Here is an 18,819-nt window from a genome sequence, read left to right as displayed (position 1 = left end):
TAAAACAACGTCACTTTGATACAATTTCACTTTATGTAAATAGAAGATTCATTTTAATATACATTATTAATATCTCTACAATCAATTCAATAAATACACATTCATTGCCCAGATAATTTACTTATCCAAATATGAGAATATTTCTCTTTATAAATATTTATGTATAACGACGATTTATAACTTTATCTAAAATAGATTCACATTTAGTTGCGGATTCAATGGGTGCTTTAAGAGAGCCTGAGTTTCATTATAAATAGTGTATGAGATTTAAAACTTAACACATTTTCTATGCAATAAGTACATTGCAATAAAAGAAGGATAGTATGAATTAATAATAATAACACAATGAATTCAATTCTTAATAGTTTTGTTTGCTTGTTGTAAAACATTAAATAATTGGTATATTACATTTTGTGCGCGTTTATTATTTTTGGCACAAACTGGGCTATAAATAATTGCGCTCTATTTATATTTAGTTTGAGGCATTTGCACATTGTTTGATATTCAAATATGTTTATAACAAAATGAGGCATTTTGTTGAGTGAGTAAAGCTTAAAACCATATGGCAAACAATTGCACATATTCTTTAGATATGAAACTAATTAAGTGTGTGAAAGGAACTGGCATAACACAATAAACTAAAGCTAAACATATTCAACTAGATGATATTCATTTGTTTATGGGATCACTGAATAGTATTTCTAACAGTCTGCACCCGAAATGCCTGTGGTCTTGTTGTCTCCATGTATTATTGTGTCCATTTCAATTTCCGACAGATTGGGATTCATAAGTCGCTCAATCTTTAAGAACTTGGCGTTTGGCTCATCCACAGAGGCGGCATCCACCTCATTTTCACTGGGATCGCGCATTGAATAGCTGCGCTTAGCACGCTCTGTAATTAATGGAAATTAATGATAAATATTTAAGAATCATATTAGCAATATTTATAGTATTTACCAAATCGCGCACGTTGCGCCTCTTGGTCAATGATTATCTCGTTGGTTATATAGACTTCTCGTCTAATTTGATCACGTAGCTCCACGCTCATGTCCGGAATACACCAGCGCACCAGTATCATCACAAGGGCCACAAAGTTCTGCAAAAGTAAAATCGAAATGAGTATGGCGAAACAACCTTCAAAGTGCTTTTCCAACCAACTAATTGTTGGGCCTCATTTCATCAGACTTTAGTGATTACTTTTTGCTTCAATTGGGGTTATTGGTTCAGAGTAAAACCATAAAAATGCATTTTTGTCTGACTGCAAATTGCCAGGTATTGGTTCAATTGGATATCAGCAAATCAGCCACATAAGTCGAGTGTTTAGCCAAAGATATATAACTAAAAAATTAAACACAAAACAAGCAAAAGAAAGAACAGCATGTCCGATAGCCAAACTGCTGGCAATTAAAATAAACTAAAGAAGCCCATAGATCTAGTTCATGTGCAACACGGGAGCTTTTCTATCTAAGTTAAGAACTGTTTAAGTGTGGGGAAATGACAAACGAATGAAAATCGGACCTAGTTTTGTCAGCAAGACGCAACCATTTGATTCAGTATCAGCAAATACTTCGAGAAGAACGCACGCGTTCAGAACAAAAACCCCTTTCACATAAAAGGATAGCAATTGAAAAGGATTAAATCGCGAGAAATCATGAAACGTTTTGCCTGTTTGAATCTGCGCTCCGTTGGCTTAAGCATAGCCTGTTTGGATGCCCTAATCGCAGTTTGCGTCCTGAGCCTCTCCAGTTATCATCTGTACTATGATTTCATGGACTTGACGCAATGGCAGCAGGCCGAAGTGCAGATTACGAGTCCTTTTGGCACATTTATCGCTACGTTGGGTGAGTACAAATAAAGGAAACATAACTAATTAACTAAATTGATATCCTTTGATAGTGGACTATGTGCTAGTGCACGAATTTAGTCAGGCTTTCTATATGATACTAACTGTAACTGTGTGGGTCAAAGCATTGATAAATCTGATTGTGGCTTGCATTCTAGTCGATGGCATTAAACAGGTAAGCTTAATACTATTTCAATAAGAGAAAATAAACTATTTTGAACCGCCTAAAGCGACGACTCGTCTGCATTGCCCCCTGGTTAATCAATGCGTGTGCCTCAATGGTCGTTGAGGTTGCCGTGTTCGTCTCCTTGGAGCTAAAGATTGACGAAGTGGATGCCTCTATAGACCGACGCATAGCACGCAGTGTTCTGTTTGGCGTTTTTACAGGTAAGATCATTCAAAATAAAGCTAATATTTAAATATAATTAATATTCTTTCATTTAGTACTAAATGCGCTCTTCGCCTATGGAATTTATGCGCTTTATCGCATGCTGAAGACCTCAACAAACGAGAATCCTGCGCTGCAGGAGAGCATTGTGGAGACGTCGGGTATGTTTCAGCATATCAAGGTTTAAAATGTGACAAGTGACAAGCAAACTTAAATTGGCCCTCTACAGAAAGCAAACTTATTTAGTTGGAATCTCGAACAAGAGGCGTTTTCTTAATCCAATGTACAAGCATTTATGTAATGTAACAAATAAAACGAAACACAAGCAATCACAACTTACTTCAAAGACTACCACGAAGCCCAAGCGACAGGCAAGAATAATATAGAACGTGCTCGATAATTCATATTGGTTCCTTGAGCCTGGAGGCTCTCGATAGTCCGAATACCTTAAAAAAACGATTTCTATTAAAAAGAATTCGGCAAATTATCATTCAGTATAGTTACATGCACGAAGTTATGCTCGAGTTGTTGGAGGGCTCGATTTGATACTTGGAGAGGGTAAAGTTCAAGTAACCATTTAAAGTGCCATCTTTAGAATACAAGCCGCGGTAAACGAATCGCGGTATCAAGTCCGAGGTAAAGGCGATAATAAAACCCTAAAAAGAAGACAAACTTTTAATGGCTATTCAATGAAATTAAATTGCAGTTAAACTTACATTCGTTATCACACTTAGCTTTCCAATGCTATCGAGTATGCGATACCAAACGCCAATGTCTCTAACACGCTGCGAGACGGGTCGCTTGTGGTGTGTCAGCAGCTTCTTGGCATCCAGCCGCATTTCCAGTATGTTATTAAGTAGCGCAAAGAAAGGAGCCAGCGGAAAGGCAGCCACAAATATAGTAACAAAGCCATATTGAAGCACCATCTCCAGATACTCGGGGAACAAACTACGAGCACCCCAATCGAGTAGCTTGAAGTCACGCATCCAGCGCTCATCTTTAGTTTTGTCAGGCTTTACTGTATTGCTAAACAGTCGTGAGAGGCCAACTTGAATTGCGAGCACCTTGCGCCAAAACATGGGCAAGTAAACCTCCAAAATGGTATTAAAAGCCTGCTTGCCAATCATTATGATACCCAGTTGTATGCACAGCTCAGTCAAACAGCCACCAGACGAGCACTAACATAATAAAAACAAAGCAATTAAATTAAATTAAATATAAAAGAATGAATGAGCAGTCAACTTACCTCCTCTTGGCGATGCTCAAATAACGTATTATATTTGCCCGGATGGCCAACGAATTTGCCTTTGAAGAACGCGATATAAAATATGGAAGCGTAATAATTCACAAACTGTAGCAAATAAATCTTAAGCGTCAATGAATCATCAAATTGTGTTTGAGTGCGCCACATTTCCAGCTCCGTGAGATATTCAGCCAGATGATTATACAGCTATAAAATAAATTCATCGTAATGAAATGCACACTTTAGTTTGGTAAATTCTCAAGTTGCTCACATAGTTCAGCACGTAAAGCACGCACAGATTGACAAAAGCAGCTGATGCTGAGGCAATAACAATCGCATTTGATGTGGTCATGTTACTGCCGTTCACTTTGAGGGCTGCCAGCACGGACATGCGATGCGCCACGACACCAACAAGTGCCGCAAAGGCCAATGCGATTAGCAACAGCACAACGGAAAAGCTGAAAACTGTCGCTGGCAACTTCATGCGCCAAAATGGTACTGTTGGCTCCTTGATGTTGGTCACATAGTCGGTGCGCGTAGGCTCAATGTGCTCGAGGCGAGCCAAATACTGTGGCCGTGGATGCTCCTCATGCACATCGAAACCCGTCAAATCCCAGCGATGCGTTATCTCGGCTGAATAGCGTTTCCATAGCTCCAAAAAGAGCGTGGCCCAAAAGGACATAAAGACGGCAAAGAAGATTGTGCTTGGATTGTCAATAAGATACGTGATTTTGGCATAAGTGCAGGTTTCTCGCAGTTTCCAAAATTCACACCAGTCGCAGAGAGGACACATTGTGATGTTATCATTTGAGCGATCGCAGATATCTTTGCTGAAATGCAAATCAGATACTTTAGATTTGTAGTAAAGATTAAGTAAGTCATTAATTACATAGGCACATAGTTTTTGAGTGAGACCCAGGAATAGATGAAGCAAATCAGACCCACTATGGAGGCAAGCAGCAGCATATACGTATAATATCCCAGCCAGGCGAAGTAAAGACCTAATAAAAAATACGATGAACTAACTGTTGATTGAAGAGATTGTGAGCACTGATTGCTTACCAATTTTGACACCAAAATACTCCTTGATATCGTCCAATGGCTGATAGCGATACCATTTCTTAACCGATGCCCAGTTGGTATAGAGCAGTTCACGCATTGTGCCCACCTCCGTAATCTCGCCCTGATAAATGTTATAAAATGGTTGAATTATTAATCTTAATCGCTGCTTGTCAATTACTCACATCATGCAGCGGATAGGCGGCGCAATAGACGCCCTCGGCCACTAGACGCTCGATGCCAAAGGCCATTTCATTGTGACGCTTGGCAGGAAAACGCTGACGATCCAAGATGAATTCCACTATACGCGAACGCACCGCCGTCGTAAAGAAGCAATCCTGACGTATATCAAAGCTTAAGAAAAGAATCTATTAGTAAAGTATTAAAAAGGAAGTCAAACAAACTTACAGATACTCTTTGTCGCGACTGTAGATGGCGGTGAAACGATGCGCTCGCTTTGGAAAGATTTTGTCATCTACATAGATATTTCTCAGAAAGGATTGGCAGACGGATTTGAGACTAGAAAAAACACTTTTCGTGGAGCGATTGACCACAGCTAAACCGGGTATCTAAAAGAGTAAGACAAATGATTAAGTGATTGCAGAAAGATCATTTTAAATATCGGAAATTAGTGGAATAAGTATTTGAGAACAGCAACACAAGAACTAAGGATAATAATGCTTCATTCATAAAATAGATGAAGCATACTTAGGGGCGCCAATACAATTGGAAACAGGATTGCAAGTTAGTTAAAATCAAAACTACAACAAATGCTAAGAGTGTGTCGAAATATATAATATACATAGAATTTGGAATATGTTGGGATGAGTTAAAGCTTTTTTTTGAGGGTTTTAACGGAGAGAGAGACGAGCACTCAAAGATCGCAGCGTATGTGCAAACATTTGTTAATTGCATGTAAGTAATTACGACCTGGACTCTTTGGCAGACCTTCTTGGATAAATAATGCGCCGCATTGTGTAGACGATTTGATCTCGCATGAACGCGCAAATTACAAAGGGACTAAAAATAACACAAAAATGTGGCAATAGGAATAAATCGAAAATATTATTCATAATTGATCAAACAACAAACAGTCAACGGCACCCACCTCCTTCATGGGCATTCGCAGCTTAAGTATCTCAGCATAGCGACGCAGCACCTCAAGCGGAGCATGTATCTGAAAGCAAAAAGGAAACTATGAATAACACATCTAAAGATAATCAGTGCTTGCGACGCACCTTGACAAAGTAGATTTGCTCCTTTTCGCTGAACTCCACCTCGAGTCCTTGATTTATTAGATTCTCTTGGAAAACACGACGCTTCTCCGCATTTTCCGCCTCGGTGGGCTCATGTAGATTGATCTTGTAGGCAAGCACAAAGTCAATGGAACGCGAACAGTCCGCAAAGAACAACGAGGTGTTGAGCTCAGGCCTCTGATAGAAATCCCGTGGACAGCTGCACTCGCGCTCATCGTAGCCGTTGTCAGTCATTGGCAGTAAAGGTGTCGAATGATTGGACTTGCCGTTGGGCAACGTTGGGCCATCAATCTCTGGCAGTGGCAAGGTCGATGCGCTACTGCAAAAATGCGAAAATATTTATAGATTATATTCAACAGGTTGCTCAAGTGGAATTGTTCCCAAACAAAGGCGAGTCTCTGACTGATTTCATTAGGCAGCCAGCAAAAAGGACCCAACCCACATAATTACTCCCCGTGGTCAAAACATAAACTTTTAGCACCATCGGGGACAGTCTGGAGCCATTTGGCGTGTTCATAGCTCATAACACACCCAAGAGTCTCGACTACTTATTTAGGTCAATAAGAATGGGAGCTGTTGGAATTTAATGGCAAGCATCAGTTTCAACAAGCATATTAAATTCTATCTAGAAACTGTATGATCCAATTTATTATATCCGGTATCCATAGGGTTAAAGGGTATTATAACTTTGTGACTGCAGGAAATGTATGTCAAAGGCAAAGGGAGGCATCTCCATTCATCTTGATCAGCTTTAACAGCCGAGAGGATATGGGCATGTTCATCTGTCTGTCTGTCTGTCTGTCACCTATATTTCAGAGTCTATAAGATATAGAGATATATTTGGTTCACACTAATACTGGCCGACAATCTGGTATACTTTTACTGTATAGAATATTTGAAATGTAGTATAGTTTAGTATCTTTGTGGTTTAAGTAGTACTATATCAATATACCAAATAAAACCTTTTGCATATTTTAGTATTTTATGGTACATTATTTTGGTATATTTTAAGAATGACAGCACTGTTTTGCTGTTATTCAAAATGGGTAGCGGGTATGTCGCAGTCGAGCAAACTCGATTCTAGTACTTTTACTTGTTCCTGTTTACTTTATGGCCGTTTTATGTTTCTAACAGAAAACTGCAAGAAAATGCTACCAGAGCAATAAACTGTACTTCAAGACAACTTTTCGCCATGTGAGCTGCTAATGCTTTCAATATTTGCACACTTTATATGCCACATTAGCACATATATGAATACTATACTATGTCTATATATAATATTTGACTGTGAACCCCGATTCTGTAGAAAAAACCACATATACAAATAAATACACATGATTGTAGTACCTAAAATATGTATTTTCTGATTCATTCTCGCATCAAATTATACATAACTGTGTGTAATGAACAATTAAATAAGTAAGTTGAATAGTTGACAATATTCATAGAGTGTGAAGAAGTGACTTGCATTTTGTTATCAAGATTTATCATAGTGAATTTGTATATTTCGCTTTGAGATATGATAAAAACTTGGATGGTACAGCTAATGTGTGTTTTTTTTAGAATATGACTTTCCTCTAGTGACTAGTTTTGTGTACTTAAAATCAAAGTTCTTTTAAAAGAAACCACCTTGCTTTTATTTATAGAAAAATTCAACCTCAGAAACCAGCATAATAATTACTTTTAAGTAGCAACGAATTCAACAAGCGTAATCAAAGATGCAATCATTTATTTATATATTTAGGCATATATTATATTAAATCAAAGTGAACCCAAGAGTCATGTTATCAGTAATTTATGTGGACGACAATAAAATACTTCATCAGAGAGCTATGCAGTTCTCTCTCTTAATCTCTAATAATTTACTTCATAATACGCACAAAATCTCTAAGAATTATCTGCTTCCGGCATTCATTTAACTCTAAGTAGACGTTTCTTGTAAGAAAAACCCGCATTTATAGTCACATTCATGTGTTGTCTAGATTAATTAAAGAATATATAAAATATTGTACATATACCGGATTCAGACACATAACAAACGATTGGGGGTCTGTTAAACATAGAAACTATGCCTATTTTATTGACGAATTTGATGCTCAGCTCATTATATTTTGTGTTCCCTTTCGGCTTATCATTCGCAGCAGTTTTTTGGAGTTAATACTACACATATATTTTAATAATTTATAGGCTTGTAAGCCACAAGCAACACAACAAACAATGACCTTCCGACATAAAGTAATTAGATTGAAGCTTTTTAAAAAGTATTCACATTTACAAACAATTTGAGAGGTTTTTTCTTTGTTGGTCTCATTTTTGCCAGCTTTTTATTTAATCAAGGCCAAAAACAAATGAATTTATTAAAGATTTCGCGCTGCACAAATGTGAGAAAGAGAATGGTGAAATTTGCAAATTATTTTAAGCACTGCTTATATGTGTGTGTATTGTTTATTGATAATTATACGGTTTAGATCGGTTCCTGACACTTTCATGAGTTTCGGTGACACATAAATGCAGCAACACCCACAACAAAATAAAATTTAAAAAGAAAGACACGAATAAAACTGAGTGAAATCTTTGTCCCTCAGTTGATGATTAATACACGAGTAACAACAACAACAACAACTGATAGGTAAATAAACTCGTTTTTAGAGCAGTTGAAAGGGTATTTCCGTTTCCGTTAAGTGCTGCATAAACTTTACCCTGTGGGAAATTGACATTAACCCAGAATACTTGTTGAACGAACAGACAATAAAATTGTAAATCGTACGTTGTCCACGCGAATTATTAATAAATTAAACAGAGAGTGAGTACGGAGGTGCAAAACGAATTGAGTAAAAAGGCCAACGCGACGACAACGACCAACGCGCAGCAGCAACGACAACAAACTGATTATTAAAAGAAACAACAATTGCTCAAACAAGAGGCGAACAGCTGAGCTGAGAGCATGCTCAGCACATTTACCGGGTTGTCTGAATTTGCGAGACTGTCCGCCAGACGCACCTCACACACACACAGTGGTTCAGTGGCAGCTCACGGCGGCCAATCAGCTGTTATTGGCGTCTGCGTCGCATGGCAAAACGTGAGCAGCTTTAAATGAGAGTAATTTGAAAGAGAGCAGCAGCAGCAGCAAAAGAGAGAGAGCGAGCACTTGTTGAGCTTGGCAGATCACTCACAGTGCAAGTGCAAGGGAATCTGTCTGGCAGAGACAATACATGCGTGCGTGTGTGTGAGCTCGCGTGTATAAGGTGTCCATTAACGTGTTGAAAAAGGCATGCGACGTTGGCATATTGGTGTTTGGAAACAGTAATTACGTTTATCGGAAAACTGTCTAGGATTATTACAATTGTTCTGTGTGCAAGCTTGTGAATTATTAATGCTTATCATTAACCTCAAAAATTTAGTGCTCACTGACTTTTTTGTGTTCGGAGAGATGTAAATACATAATTGTATAAACAGAGTGCCTATGAAATAACCTAGATAGTTAATAAATGATAAGCATTTCTTTCATCGCAAGATTACGAATTATTTTATTTTGCTAGTATAAACAGTAACGGTTTTGATTCTTTATTAAATGTTATTTTTTATGTCAGTGCCAGCATTCTTTGTTTGCTTTCCAAATAATTTGCGGTTAAGTCAACCGACAAAACATTTACGTATTTATTAGTCAAACATAACATGCCACTTTTAAAGATGAACAACATTCTTATCGGGTGCAAAAACAAATTTGTATTAACTTGCAGAAATAGCACTGAATAATACATTTGTGCCTCTGCAATTATTTCTTTATTAAGATAAGAGAGGCTTTGTTAAAGGTCACTTCAATTATATATGTATATGTATACAGGCGCAAACAAAGAACTGATACCATATTGACATAAGAAAACCATATTCTTTCCAAATCCTTATTTCTGATCTGCAACTTACAAACAATTCCGCTTTTATTGTTAACTTTTCTTGCATTTCAATTGTGTATGTAATATCCTGTACTTTGCCTAGTTAATCGTATTAGTAAATTAAGAAATATGTTGTAGTCTAGTTAATAGAAAAGGCAGCAATATACAAACTTCAGTGTAAGACAATAGGTATAGTAAAAGTAATGTATATAAAATTATGGTAAGACACTATCCTCACAAAAATAAAAATTAATACAATAGTCAACCATAAGATGAAACACAAATGACCGTAAAAAAAGAAAAGTAAAAACTTGGTCTAAACTACTAAACAAACACCCTGTATTCTGCACAATGATCTGAGCAAATGCCAACACAACAAAAGATCAGAGTAAATACAAAATAAAGAAAAAATTGAGCTAATGATCGTTTCCTCTTTAGGGGGTATTCAAAGTCCGCCTCATGTAGCGTTTGTTACTCACCTCTCAGCAAACCTAGAGCGTTTCTCGTGTAAATCGAGTGATTCACTCGATGTCTTGGCGACATCTTCGCCACGCTCGTGATGCATAAAACTCGTCGTTGCATCCGCATCCGGTCTCCTGTTTCTGTTATTATTGCTACTGCTACTCTTGGGTTCTTCTGACCAAATGCTATCGCTGGCCACCAGTTTGCCCTTTAGCTTGACCTTCTTCACCAGCTCCATATCATAGGGCGCCAGCGGGGCGGTGTAGGGTGGTTCCAGCTCTTGCTTAGCAGCCGTTGCTGCGAATTTCGAATTTTGTTCGTCAAGCAATTGAGCGGATTCATCACTGTGCTGTGGATGCTGCGGAGGTGTTTCCAGCCCATCACCATTGGCAGCAGCATCACCACCGGCATTAGCTAAATTTAGCATATTGCTTTATACTTGCGCTAATTTCCCGTCCAACTTGTTTACTTTCATTCATGACATTTGCATTGGTGTGCGTGTGTAACAATGTACGTGTGGCAGAATTTTCGGGGTTCGCGTTGGCCAAAAGACATAAAATCGCGACGAGGTCAACTCGAATGTGGAGCGGAAATTGTTAAAGTTGGCTGCATGCAATCACTGGCTGGGTTATTGAACCTTGCACTCTATGCTATATAATTATTCATATATTACACAATAAATTGCATCGCACTGATTGCGCTGCGCTCAACAACGAAAAAATAACGGCAGCGCAAAAAGTCCGCGGTAAAACGCGACAGCAACCGTCGAGCGAAACGAAAATAAACACTATGTTGTAGAGTGACCGCATTCCGAATTTCAAAATATACCAAGCATTCAGTTTGCAATGGCATTTTCGTACAACGCTTATTTAAGCGGCAAATCTAATAAATGATAGAGAAACACTTGAATAGTGAGAAACAAAGTTCTATATATGTATCAAGGATCTCTATAAAACACAATATTACATAGTTTTTTAAAATTACCCGCTTTACAAATGTATCTAAAAGTCTATACAAGTGTAACCAGGTCGCAATTATTGGAGTATTTCGGAAAATGGTATATCTCATCGGTAGGTATATTTTAGTAATTTTATGTGGTCACACGTGGACACAGATGTTAAATAAAACAACAGCTTTAAGAAAGCTCTTTATTATGGAAATAAAACATCTGAATATGAAAGTAATTTATTTAGTAACCAATTAAGTTTTCATATTCATTTCGGCTGCAGAAAACATCTAATCATATTTATTTAAATTGCAGCTTGATAATTTGAACCCAAATTAAAGAAAAACTATAAAAGTCAAATAAAAATAACAACTTGTATTTTGCATTGAATAAAACGTAAACAACATAATGCACACAAAATTAATTTAGTTGAAGAAATTGCGCAAACAATTTCATTTTGGTGAAACAACAAATTTTAATAAGTATATGGAATAATAATACAGCTTTGTATGTTTAATATAGTAATGCACTATTATTAAGGGGCTAAATTATATGCATTTAAAAGAGTTGAACTTGGACATCGAATTTACAATAGAAACGAGCATATTTTTCCTTTGGGATTAGGCCAAAGCCCCACCCCTCAAAGACAACAATACAATTTACTTCCTGTTGTAGTTCTTGTGGACCTCGGGCGAGATGTTGTAGACGAACTGCAAGATCTCCTGAATCACGGGTTCTTTGCGTGTCCTGATGGCACCCTCCATATCGGAAAGTTTCACACGAGTATCAGCATCGATTTTGGCTGCAACACCTTCGCGGCTGCCCATATGCTGCAGGGGAAGCAAGGGGTAAGATTGAAGTATTGAAGAAAAGTTGCCAATTTCAAATGTCTTCACTAACTAACCTTGGCCTCGAACTCTTTGAAGGAGCGTTCACGTTCCTGACGGAATTTCTCAATCTCCTCGGTGGCCTCATCCTTGGCTTGCTTCAATCTCCTTGCCTTGCCTGTCAATTACAACACCAGAGAATTATCATTTTAGCAATATTTACACTTCACGATATGCGCATCATGTGACTTCGCTCAAAAGCGCGTAACGTCGATAGTGAAAAAACGTAAGTTTCTGTATCTGTCCAATTGGATTATTGTGTTTTTGTTCTTTTTTGCTTACGTTTACGGGCCTCGGCAACCTTTTCAGCTGCCTTCTTCTCAGCAGCAAGCAATTGCTGGATTCCCTGCGTTTGGCTGGCCATTTTTTAAAATATATTTATTTAGTTAAAAACTGATTAACTGCTCGCTTCGGCCGTGGTATCAATGCAAGTTGAAAAAAGCAAGTGACACAAACGACGTGAAAAATGTCATATGACGAAGTCACACACACGCATACATACCCAATTAGCCTGCATATCGATTATATCGAATGGAAATTAGAGTTGACGCGGCCACAAACAACTATCGGTTTAATTTAACAGCTGTTTGCGTTAAACTGCTCCACCCGTTGACATCAGTATCGCAGATTTAACAGCAAATTTGAATTAACAGGCCGCCTTATCGAGTTTTGTAAGTTGGTATATCGCACGACCGCCACGAAAACTTTATGAGCGCTTACGCTTAATTCTTGAAATAAACTTCTTTATTTTATAGTTAACACTCTAGTTAATAAATTAATAATAACATAATTGTGCTGAGCGCGCGTAGTTTCGGATTAATAGTACGTAGTTGTCAATATTTAAAACAGCTGTGATCTGTTAAATGTTAATGTCATGGCACCGTAAATATTTAACAGAGATTGCCTAGAAACCGGATAAACACTATTTAAATTTAAGTAATTACACTGAATTTATCTACAAAAGGAGTAGGTAATTTTTGTAAAAATTAATTTTCTATTTTAATTCACAAAATCAGCCAAAAGAAAAAAGAATTTACTTTAACAGCGCAACGCCGCACTGTCTGTTATTAACATACCATAAAGCTGTTAACGTTTTGCCGCTGCTGGCCGTATTTTCTCACTTGACGGAGAGCAATGTGTGTGTGTTATTTTGGATGCCTAAAACATATATAGTAAAAATTCAAACTAGTAGTATATATACACACTAATATAGAGAAACGATCACGATCAAGCATGGAAAAGTTAAGCAAAGGCAAACGGGTGGCACGCGAAGAAAAGCAGCGCGAGCAAAAGGTCGAAGATGTGGTAAGTTTAGCAACTCCAAACTCCCAAGAGCTACGCACTTAACAACCGCCATAATAAATAAATAACTGTAACCCAGGTGCTCAAATCGCTGGATGAATTTGCCAGCAGTGAGGACAAACTGAAGGCACTGCTGCAGCGACATGTGGAGAGCGAAAAGAACGTGGCCCGGCTAAACACAGAGATGCGCGCCCTGCAACGGCACATGGAGAGTCAGCAGCGGGAGAAGGAGAACGTGCAGCGGGAGTTGAACAAGAGCGTGCTGATGCGCGACAAGCTGCAGGAGGTGTGCCGGGAGCAGCAGCGCATCCTCAAGTCGGTGAAGAATGAGAGCATGCTGCAGATCAAGGTGGAGGAGGAGCGACGCAAGGAGAGCCAGGCCAAGTTCCAGAACTCGTTGACCGAGGTGCAGAAGTCCCTAACGAAGAACAACGAGGAGAACATCAAACTGCGTGATTACAACATCGAAATGACCAAAAAGTAAGAGGGATCTATTTATAGATCAATGCATGCCCCACAAAATACGCATCATCCAACCATATGTTCATGCGGTTTACTTTTTAGGTTAAAACTGCTGGCGGAACAGTATCAGGCGCGTGAGAAGCATTTGGAGAAGCTCAATGAGCAGGTGCATCTGGAGTCGCAGCTGCATCAGGCGAAGCTCAACAAGGCCCAAGTCGAGGCGGCCATGGAGAAGGAAATACTCACCAAGTAAACTGCCTATCGAATTCCCTTTAATCTAAATATATTTACGCAAAGTACTTCACAGAGAAAACCAAATTGGACTGGAGAAATTGCTGCAGGCGCAACGCGCCATCAAGGATCTAACGGAGCGCGAGCAGCAGCTGAAGGAGCAACTGAATATTTACACGGCCAAATACGATGATTTCCAGCAATCGTTGCAGAAATCAAACGAAGTCTTTGGCAGCTACAAGGTCGAGCTGGAGAAGATGTCGAAGCACACCAAGAAGATCGAAAAGGAAGCTCTGGGCTGGCGTCAGAAATACGAGAAAGCCAATGCCATGGTCATTGAACTGGCCACCGAGAAGCAGCAGCGCGATCAGCTCTCGGAACGTCTGCAAAAGCAAGTGGAGCAGCTGCAGAAACTGTTGCGTGCTCTGCAACTGGAACGCACCACATTGCATCAGACGCTGCGCGAGCAGAACATTGAGATTCCCGCCATGCCGCAGCTGCCACCGGAGCCGACGCCCATCAAGATTGCGCCTGTGAATTCGGACAATGCCAAAATGGAGTTGATGACGCGCAATTGCGCCGAGTTGAAGCAAACGTTGGCCAATCTGCAGAATCAAATGAAGTTGCTGACCACCAATGATGCCAAAATCGCTGCTGCCGAGGCGGAGAAGTGTCGACAGGCCGAGGAGCAACAACGGGCCGCAAGCAATGCCAAGAAGAATAACAAAAAGAAGGCGGCCAAGTCAAAGGCAAAGGCGGCGGCTGCAGCAGCTGCAGCTGCCACAGCGTCCTCGGCAGCTGAACCGGAGCAAGAGGGAGAGCAACCAGAGCAGGAGGAGCAGCAGCAGCAGCCAGAGGAGGAACAGGAGTCACCTGTGGAAAGCGTGTCGGAAACCACATCGGAGACTGTTGTCGATACTTCAGAGACTGTTAATGAAACGAAAGTGCCTGATTTAATTGATTCGAAGTCGGATTAAGAGGCGTCTCAACGTCTCCCACCTCAATGCCATTGCCTCGTCATCCTCGATCCCCTCTCAACTGTTTTTGTACGTGCGAAATTCATGTCACCTTCTCCACAAAATCTCCTTCATATTTGTGCATTTTGTTTTAGCAATTTTTATTAAGTGTGTCGCAAAAAAGAGTAACTTTTGAAACTCAACAGCAATCAATCACAAACCATAATCGCTATAAAATAATTATTTATTGTATTTTATAAAAAAAACAAAGTAAATTATATATTTATTAATGCGCTGTTCATACGCTGATGTCAAAACAATATTGATTAAAACGTTTTCCTAGAAATATCATTTCGATCTTTTATCTTTCGTGATCTGACGATTCTTCTTGAACTAAACTGAACTTCTTCCTTTCTTTTAAAGTACTTTTCTTCTTGAGATTAGCTTTAAAAAATGATTATCATATGGTTTGGTTTGATTTTTCCTTCTACTAAGTTTTATTATAGTATTGGTTAACACAGAATTTAGTAAATTTGTTAGATATTAAAAATGATAAGCTGCTTTGATTCAGCTTGAAAAAATAATTTCTTCAAAAAAGTAGTAAAATCGATAAAGTTATTTTATTTAAAAAAAAGATGAACCATAAAAGTTATAATATTCATATTTGTTTTATTCTTCAGTTTCTTTCTAAAGATAAAAATTTAATATTAGACAAATTAATACAAGAAGTTGTTTAAAGGGCTGAAAAATTCGTTACTGAATTTTAAATCAAATCTAAAACATACTTTCAAGGTCGTAAATTCATTTAAAGAAGAGCAGTCTTATATACTATACTTATTATAAAGTATTTCCTTTTGTAGGTAAACGAATCTCTTAATTGTTAGCTCTCTCTTTAGTGGCAATCAGTTTGAAAATGTTAATGAAATGCCGCATGCCGCACTCAGGGGCAACTGTGAAACTCAAACTTTTCACTTGCCGCAAGCAATTAAGTTCACAATTTGTTTAACAAAATAGTTTTTATTATAGTTGCTGCAATTATTGTTGTTGCTGTTGCCATTTTTGTCTTTGCTGCTTTTGCTTTTCTGACTGCACAACTTTGGCAAGAAAGTTGTTAATGCTTATACCCTGTAAACACAAAATCCCAAGAGGGCGAGGATGAGATATTTGGCAAGGATAAATTGAAAGTAAAGTATGAAGTAACTCAGTTAAGAGGTTGTTCATAATTATTTAAATATAAAGTTAAATACTCTGAATCTATCAAATATTTACAGTTTTTTATTTTAATCTAAGGCTTTTTCAAATTTTTAACATATTCAAAATATATCTTTGAAAATTATAATTGTTAACCAATAAAACAATAGAGTTGTTATAGAGAAAGTGGAAAATTAGAATTTTAAAATGTAGGGTAGAACTTAGTCGCCATATTGTACTTAATACTATTTAAATACCCAAAGTTAAAATTAATTAAATAAAATATATTAATTATAATTAAATGATATAAAATAAAAATATTTTGTAATTCAAACTATGTGTAATTAAATTTAATATTTATCTTTTCAGTCTTATTAAAATATAAAGATAACAAAAATATAAATTTAAATAAAAAAAACTGTGGATACATCAAATATTTCTTATACTATTCAGATACTAATAGAAAATTTAATTATTAAAAATAACGAACACTCAAAAGTTTTTATAATTCAATTAAATTTTAGTCTCCATTAAAAGTCTTAGTAAGATATGAAGTTAAATGAGTTAATAAGAGTCACTACAATAAACACCAACTTAATTTTTATTTAATTTATTATTTACGACAATTAATAAAATATACCAAATATTTGCATTATTTCATAATTTGAGTATTAATTTGACTGGCGTCTTTCAAAAAATAAATAAATATATTTTTGTACAGGGTATGATGTAGTCGAGACTCTGCAGTTGGCATTACTTTGTTGTTTGTTTAGTCGCGTGTTGTTGCAACTTGCAAGTTGCAAGAGCTGCCTGCCCCAATCTTGGCACTCGTCGTCGGCGGCCACCTCGCATAATAGAACTGCAAATTGGCAGTGTGGACGTCGAAGCGAGGCGTCGCAGCTGGCGGTGACGTCGACGCTGACGTTGGCTGAGCTGGTGCCACAATGTCTGCGATGGCATGCAACACATTGCAACGCTAGTGTGGGCTGTGGGGCATGCTTCTTGGGGGCACGAGGCACGATGCCAGTGCAGCGCAGTGCTTCATGGTCACATTATAATCGCGCTGTAATTATTTGCGGCACGCAGCTGTCATTTTAGACAGCCGGCCACATTTTGATATGAATTATTCAGGCGCATGCAACGTATGTTATGCTTAGTGCCAAGTTGACCCTCACACACACACACACACACACACACACACACACACACACTCAGAGATGAGAGCAACTTCCACACACACGCACACTTTTGCGAGCGTAATCTCTGGCATTTTAAATAAAGCTATTTAAGTGCGCCACTAAAATAATTACAGAAATTAATTTAAATTGCATAAAGCGGCCGAGCGGTCGAGCTAAAGCAACGACCCCCCTGTGAGCCCCCATCTCCATCTCCATCACCCACACATCCTCTCTGTCGCTCCCTCAAAGGGGGCGGTGAGTGTGAAAAATAGCAGCCGCAGCCGCATAGGCGACACATGTGCATATTTCACACACTGACACACTGACAGCCTCGCACACGCACACTCTCACACATACATATATACATACTGCTGTTATTTAGCAGATGTGTGCACATTTCGCAGGCAATGAGCTTTTGAACATTTAATGAGTTAATACGCTAAATTTGAAAGGCGCGCAAGCGTGCACCAAGTGGCTTGGCCACACTTTCTTCCTCCCATTTTCATTTTCATTACCATTTCCATTTGCCACAAGTTGCCCATTTTAGAGCTTGAAAAATGTAAATGCTAAGAAACAACAACAACAGCAGGAGCAGCAGCAGCAGCACACACACTAAGCACTTGTCATTTGGCTGTAAAATGTCCGTCCGCTGTTGGTGAAAAGTGTGGCAATGCTCGATACTCAACAATATGATGGTGCGAGAGGGGGAGGAGGGCTACTTGCTCATCCTAAGCTCTTGGGCATAATTTCTCAGACGCGCTTTATGTCGTCTAACAGCGAAAGTTAACAGCGACGTTAACTGCAACGCCAGCAGCACAGCATGGTGCCCAACATATGCCCGAGACAGAGAGGGCAAGACCAGAAAGCAACCCGAGACGAGCTGAGATGCGAAGAGATGAGTTGAGCATGAAACCAAGTCTCCTAGTGCTGCCAGACTGTTTGACTCGCAACCTCAGCTGCGTGCGGTACGTGTGAAGGTGTGAGTGAGGTGTGCTGTGCGCACCGTGGCATTACTCTGCATTAATACATTGGCAATGACTTTTATTGCTACCTTAAAAATAAATCACTTTTATAGAAGTTATTATTATGATTTTCTTTCATTATTTCGTTAAACATTTCAAACTCTACATTATGCACGAATAAAACTACGAACAAACTATGTAGTGTAACAATGAACATAAATCAGTCCCACTGTAAGCGCGGGTGCCTTCGCACCATAGACTCACTCTCTCACTCAGTGCCAAGCTCCAGACTGCCTCTCCGCCATTTGCCATTTGCCACTCGCTCTCTCTGTCTATGTCCTCTCGTGTGCTCTCTCATGCGTTTGACTCTCGCCGTAAGAAAGCCCCCGCCGCTGTCAGCGCTGCGGCGAAAGCATAATAACGTGAAGCTGTCGCCGCTGCTTCTGGCTCTGCCTCTGTCGCCGTCTCAGCTGTCAGGCGTCAGGCAAAGCTAAAGCTGTGCTTAGTCAAATTTCTGTAATGTTGTTGTTGTCGTCGCGCCATTGTCGTTTGTCGGTTGC

The 18,819-nt window shown here is 38.8% G+C and overlaps 4 protein-coding genes across 12 annotated transcripts; 2 read left to right on the top strand and 2 right to left on the bottom strand.

Annotated features, from left to right (window-relative positions):
* Nucleotides 1-14: 14 nt before the first annotated feature.
* On the bottom strand, nucleotides 15-10,918 carry LOC133838873 (anoctamin-1). Of its 8 annotated transcripts, none has more exons than XM_062270106.1 (15): nucleotides 10,162-10,918; nucleotides 5,772-6,108; nucleotides 5,642-5,710; nucleotides 5,464-5,553; nucleotides 4,942-5,102; nucleotides 4,719-4,887; nucleotides 4,537-4,657; nucleotides 4,364-4,475; nucleotides 3,746-4,304; nucleotides 3,478-3,681; nucleotides 2,948-3,409; nucleotides 2,736-2,887; nucleotides 2,572-2,677; nucleotides 958-1,096; nucleotides 15-892 (listed from the first exon to the last, which is right to left on the bottom strand). In XM_062270106.1, the coding sequence occupies exons 1-15, from the start codon at nucleotides 10,569-10,571 to the stop codon at nucleotides 702-704; spliced, it is 3,282 nt and encodes a 1,093-aa protein (XP_062126090.1). In that variant the 5' UTR covers nucleotides 10,572-10,918; the 3' UTR covers nucleotides 15-701. The 8 variants fall into 8 exon arrangements, with proteins under 8 accessions (XP_062126090.1, XP_062126092.1, XP_062126091.1 ...); XM_062270108.1 differs by having other exon boundaries at nucleotides 5,482-5,553; XM_062270107.1 differs by having other exon boundaries at nucleotides 5,772-6,105.
* Nucleotides 1,345-3,087, top strand: LOC133838876 (uncharacterized). 2 transcript variants are annotated; one of them, XM_062270116.1, is made up of 5 exons: nucleotides 1,345-1,841; nucleotides 1,897-2,018; nucleotides 2,074-2,230; nucleotides 2,288-2,392; nucleotides 2,461-3,087. In XM_062270116.1, the coding sequence occupies exons 1-5, from the start codon at nucleotides 1,652-1,654 to the stop codon at nucleotides 2,475-2,477; spliced, it is 591 nt and encodes a 196-aa protein (XP_062126100.1). In that variant the 5' UTR covers nucleotides 1,345-1,651; the 3' UTR covers nucleotides 2,478-3,087. The 2 variants fall into 2 exon arrangements, with proteins under 2 accessions (XP_062126100.1, XP_062126099.1); XM_062270115.1 differs by having other exon boundaries at nucleotides 1,351-1,841; nucleotides 2,288-3,087.
* A 527-nt stretch (nucleotides 10,919-11,445) lies between the features above and the next one.
* On the bottom strand, nucleotides 11,446-12,434 carry LOC133838877 (V-type proton ATPase subunit G). Its single transcript, XM_062270118.1, has 3 exons — nucleotides 12,260-12,434; nucleotides 11,995-12,095; nucleotides 11,446-11,920 (listed from the first exon to the last, which is right to left on the bottom strand). Exons 1-3 carry the CDS (start codon nucleotides 12,339-12,341, stop codon nucleotides 11,750-11,752), a joined length of 354 nt encoding a protein of 117 aa, XP_062126102.1. The 5' UTR covers nucleotides 12,342-12,434; the 3' UTR covers nucleotides 11,446-11,749.
* Nucleotides 12,435-13,090: 656 nt separating this feature from the next.
* On the top strand, nucleotides 13,091-15,279 carry LOC133838875 (alpha-taxilin). The gene is made up of 4 exons (XM_062270114.1): nucleotides 13,091-13,282; nucleotides 13,359-13,759; nucleotides 13,844-13,990; nucleotides 14,049-15,279. The coding sequence occupies exons 1-4, from the start codon at nucleotides 13,211-13,213 to the stop codon at nucleotides 14,947-14,949; spliced, it is 1,521 nt and encodes a 506-aa protein (XP_062126098.1). The 5' UTR covers nucleotides 13,091-13,210; the 3' UTR covers nucleotides 14,950-15,279.
* Nucleotides 15,280-18,819: the final 3,540 nt, after the last annotated feature.

The sequence above is a fragment of the Drosophila sulfurigaster genome, chromosome 2R, assembly GCF_023558435.1.
Source record: "Drosophila sulfurigaster albostrigata strain 15112-1811.04 chromosome 2R, ASM2355843v2, whole genome shotgun sequence".
NCBI lineage: Eukaryota > Metazoa > Arthropoda > Insecta > Diptera > Drosophilidae > Drosophila > Drosophila sulfurigaster.
Note: the sequence above shows the minus strand (reverse complement) of the source record. Positions and strands in the feature narration are given on the sequence as shown.

What these genes read in the sequence shown, in the direction of transcription:
- LOC133838876 (XM_062270115.1), top strand. Translation starts at nt 1,652, where the DNA reads ATGAAACGTTTTGCCTGTTTGAATCTGCGCTCCGTTGGCTTAAGCATA. An exon ending in CACATTTATCGCTACGTTGG is followed by an intron (nt 1,842 to 1,896) that starts GTGAGTACAAAT and finishes ATCCTTTGATAG; the next exon opens with TGGACTATGTGCTAGTGCAC. An exon ending in TCTGTTTGGCGTTTTTACAG is followed by an intron (nt 2,231 to 2,287) that starts GTAAGATCATTC and finishes TCTTTCATTTAG; the next exon opens with TACTAAATGCGCTCTTCGCC.
- LOC133838873 (XM_062270106.1), bottom strand. Translation starts at nt 10,571, where the DNA reads ATGCTAAATTTAGCTAATGCCGGTGGTGATGCTGCTGCCAATGGTGAT. An exon ending in GTATTTTGGTGTCAAAATTG is followed by an intron (nt 4,476 to 4,536) that starts GTAAGCAATCAG and finishes ATTTTTTATTAG; the next exon opens with GTCTTTACTTCGCCTGGCTG. An exon ending in GGCGCAACGTGCGCGATTTG is followed by an intron (nt 893 to 957) that starts GTAAATACTATA and finishes CATTAATTACAG; the next exon opens with AGCGTGCTAAGCGCAGCTAT.
- LOC133838877 (XM_062270118.1), bottom strand. Translation starts at nt 12,341, where the DNA reads ATGGCCAGCCAAACGCAGGGAATCCAGCAATTGCTTGCTGCTGAGAAG. An exon ending in GGTTGCCGAGGCCCGTAAAC is followed by an intron (nt 12,096 to 12,259) that starts GTAAGCAAAAAA and finishes TGTAATTGACAG; the next exon opens with GCAAGGCAAGGAGATTGAAG. An exon ending in TCAAAGAGTTCGAGGCCAAG is followed by an intron (nt 11,921 to 11,994) that starts GTTAGTTAGTGA and finishes CTTCCCCTGCAG; the next exon opens with CATATGGGCAGCCGCGAAGG.
- LOC133838875 (XM_062270114.1), top strand. Translation starts at nt 13,211, where the DNA reads ATGGAAAAGTTAAGCAAAGGCAAACGGGTGGCACGCGAAGAAAAGCAG. An exon ending in AGCAAAAGGTCGAAGATGTG is followed by an intron (nt 13,283 to 13,358) that starts GTAAGTTTAGCA and finishes ACTGTAACCCAG; the next exon opens with GTGCTCAAATCGCTGGATGA. An exon ending in AACATCGAAATGACCAAAAA is followed by an intron (nt 13,760 to 13,843) that starts GTAAGAGGGATC and finishes TTTACTTTTTAG; the next exon opens with GTTAAAACTGCTGGCGGAAC.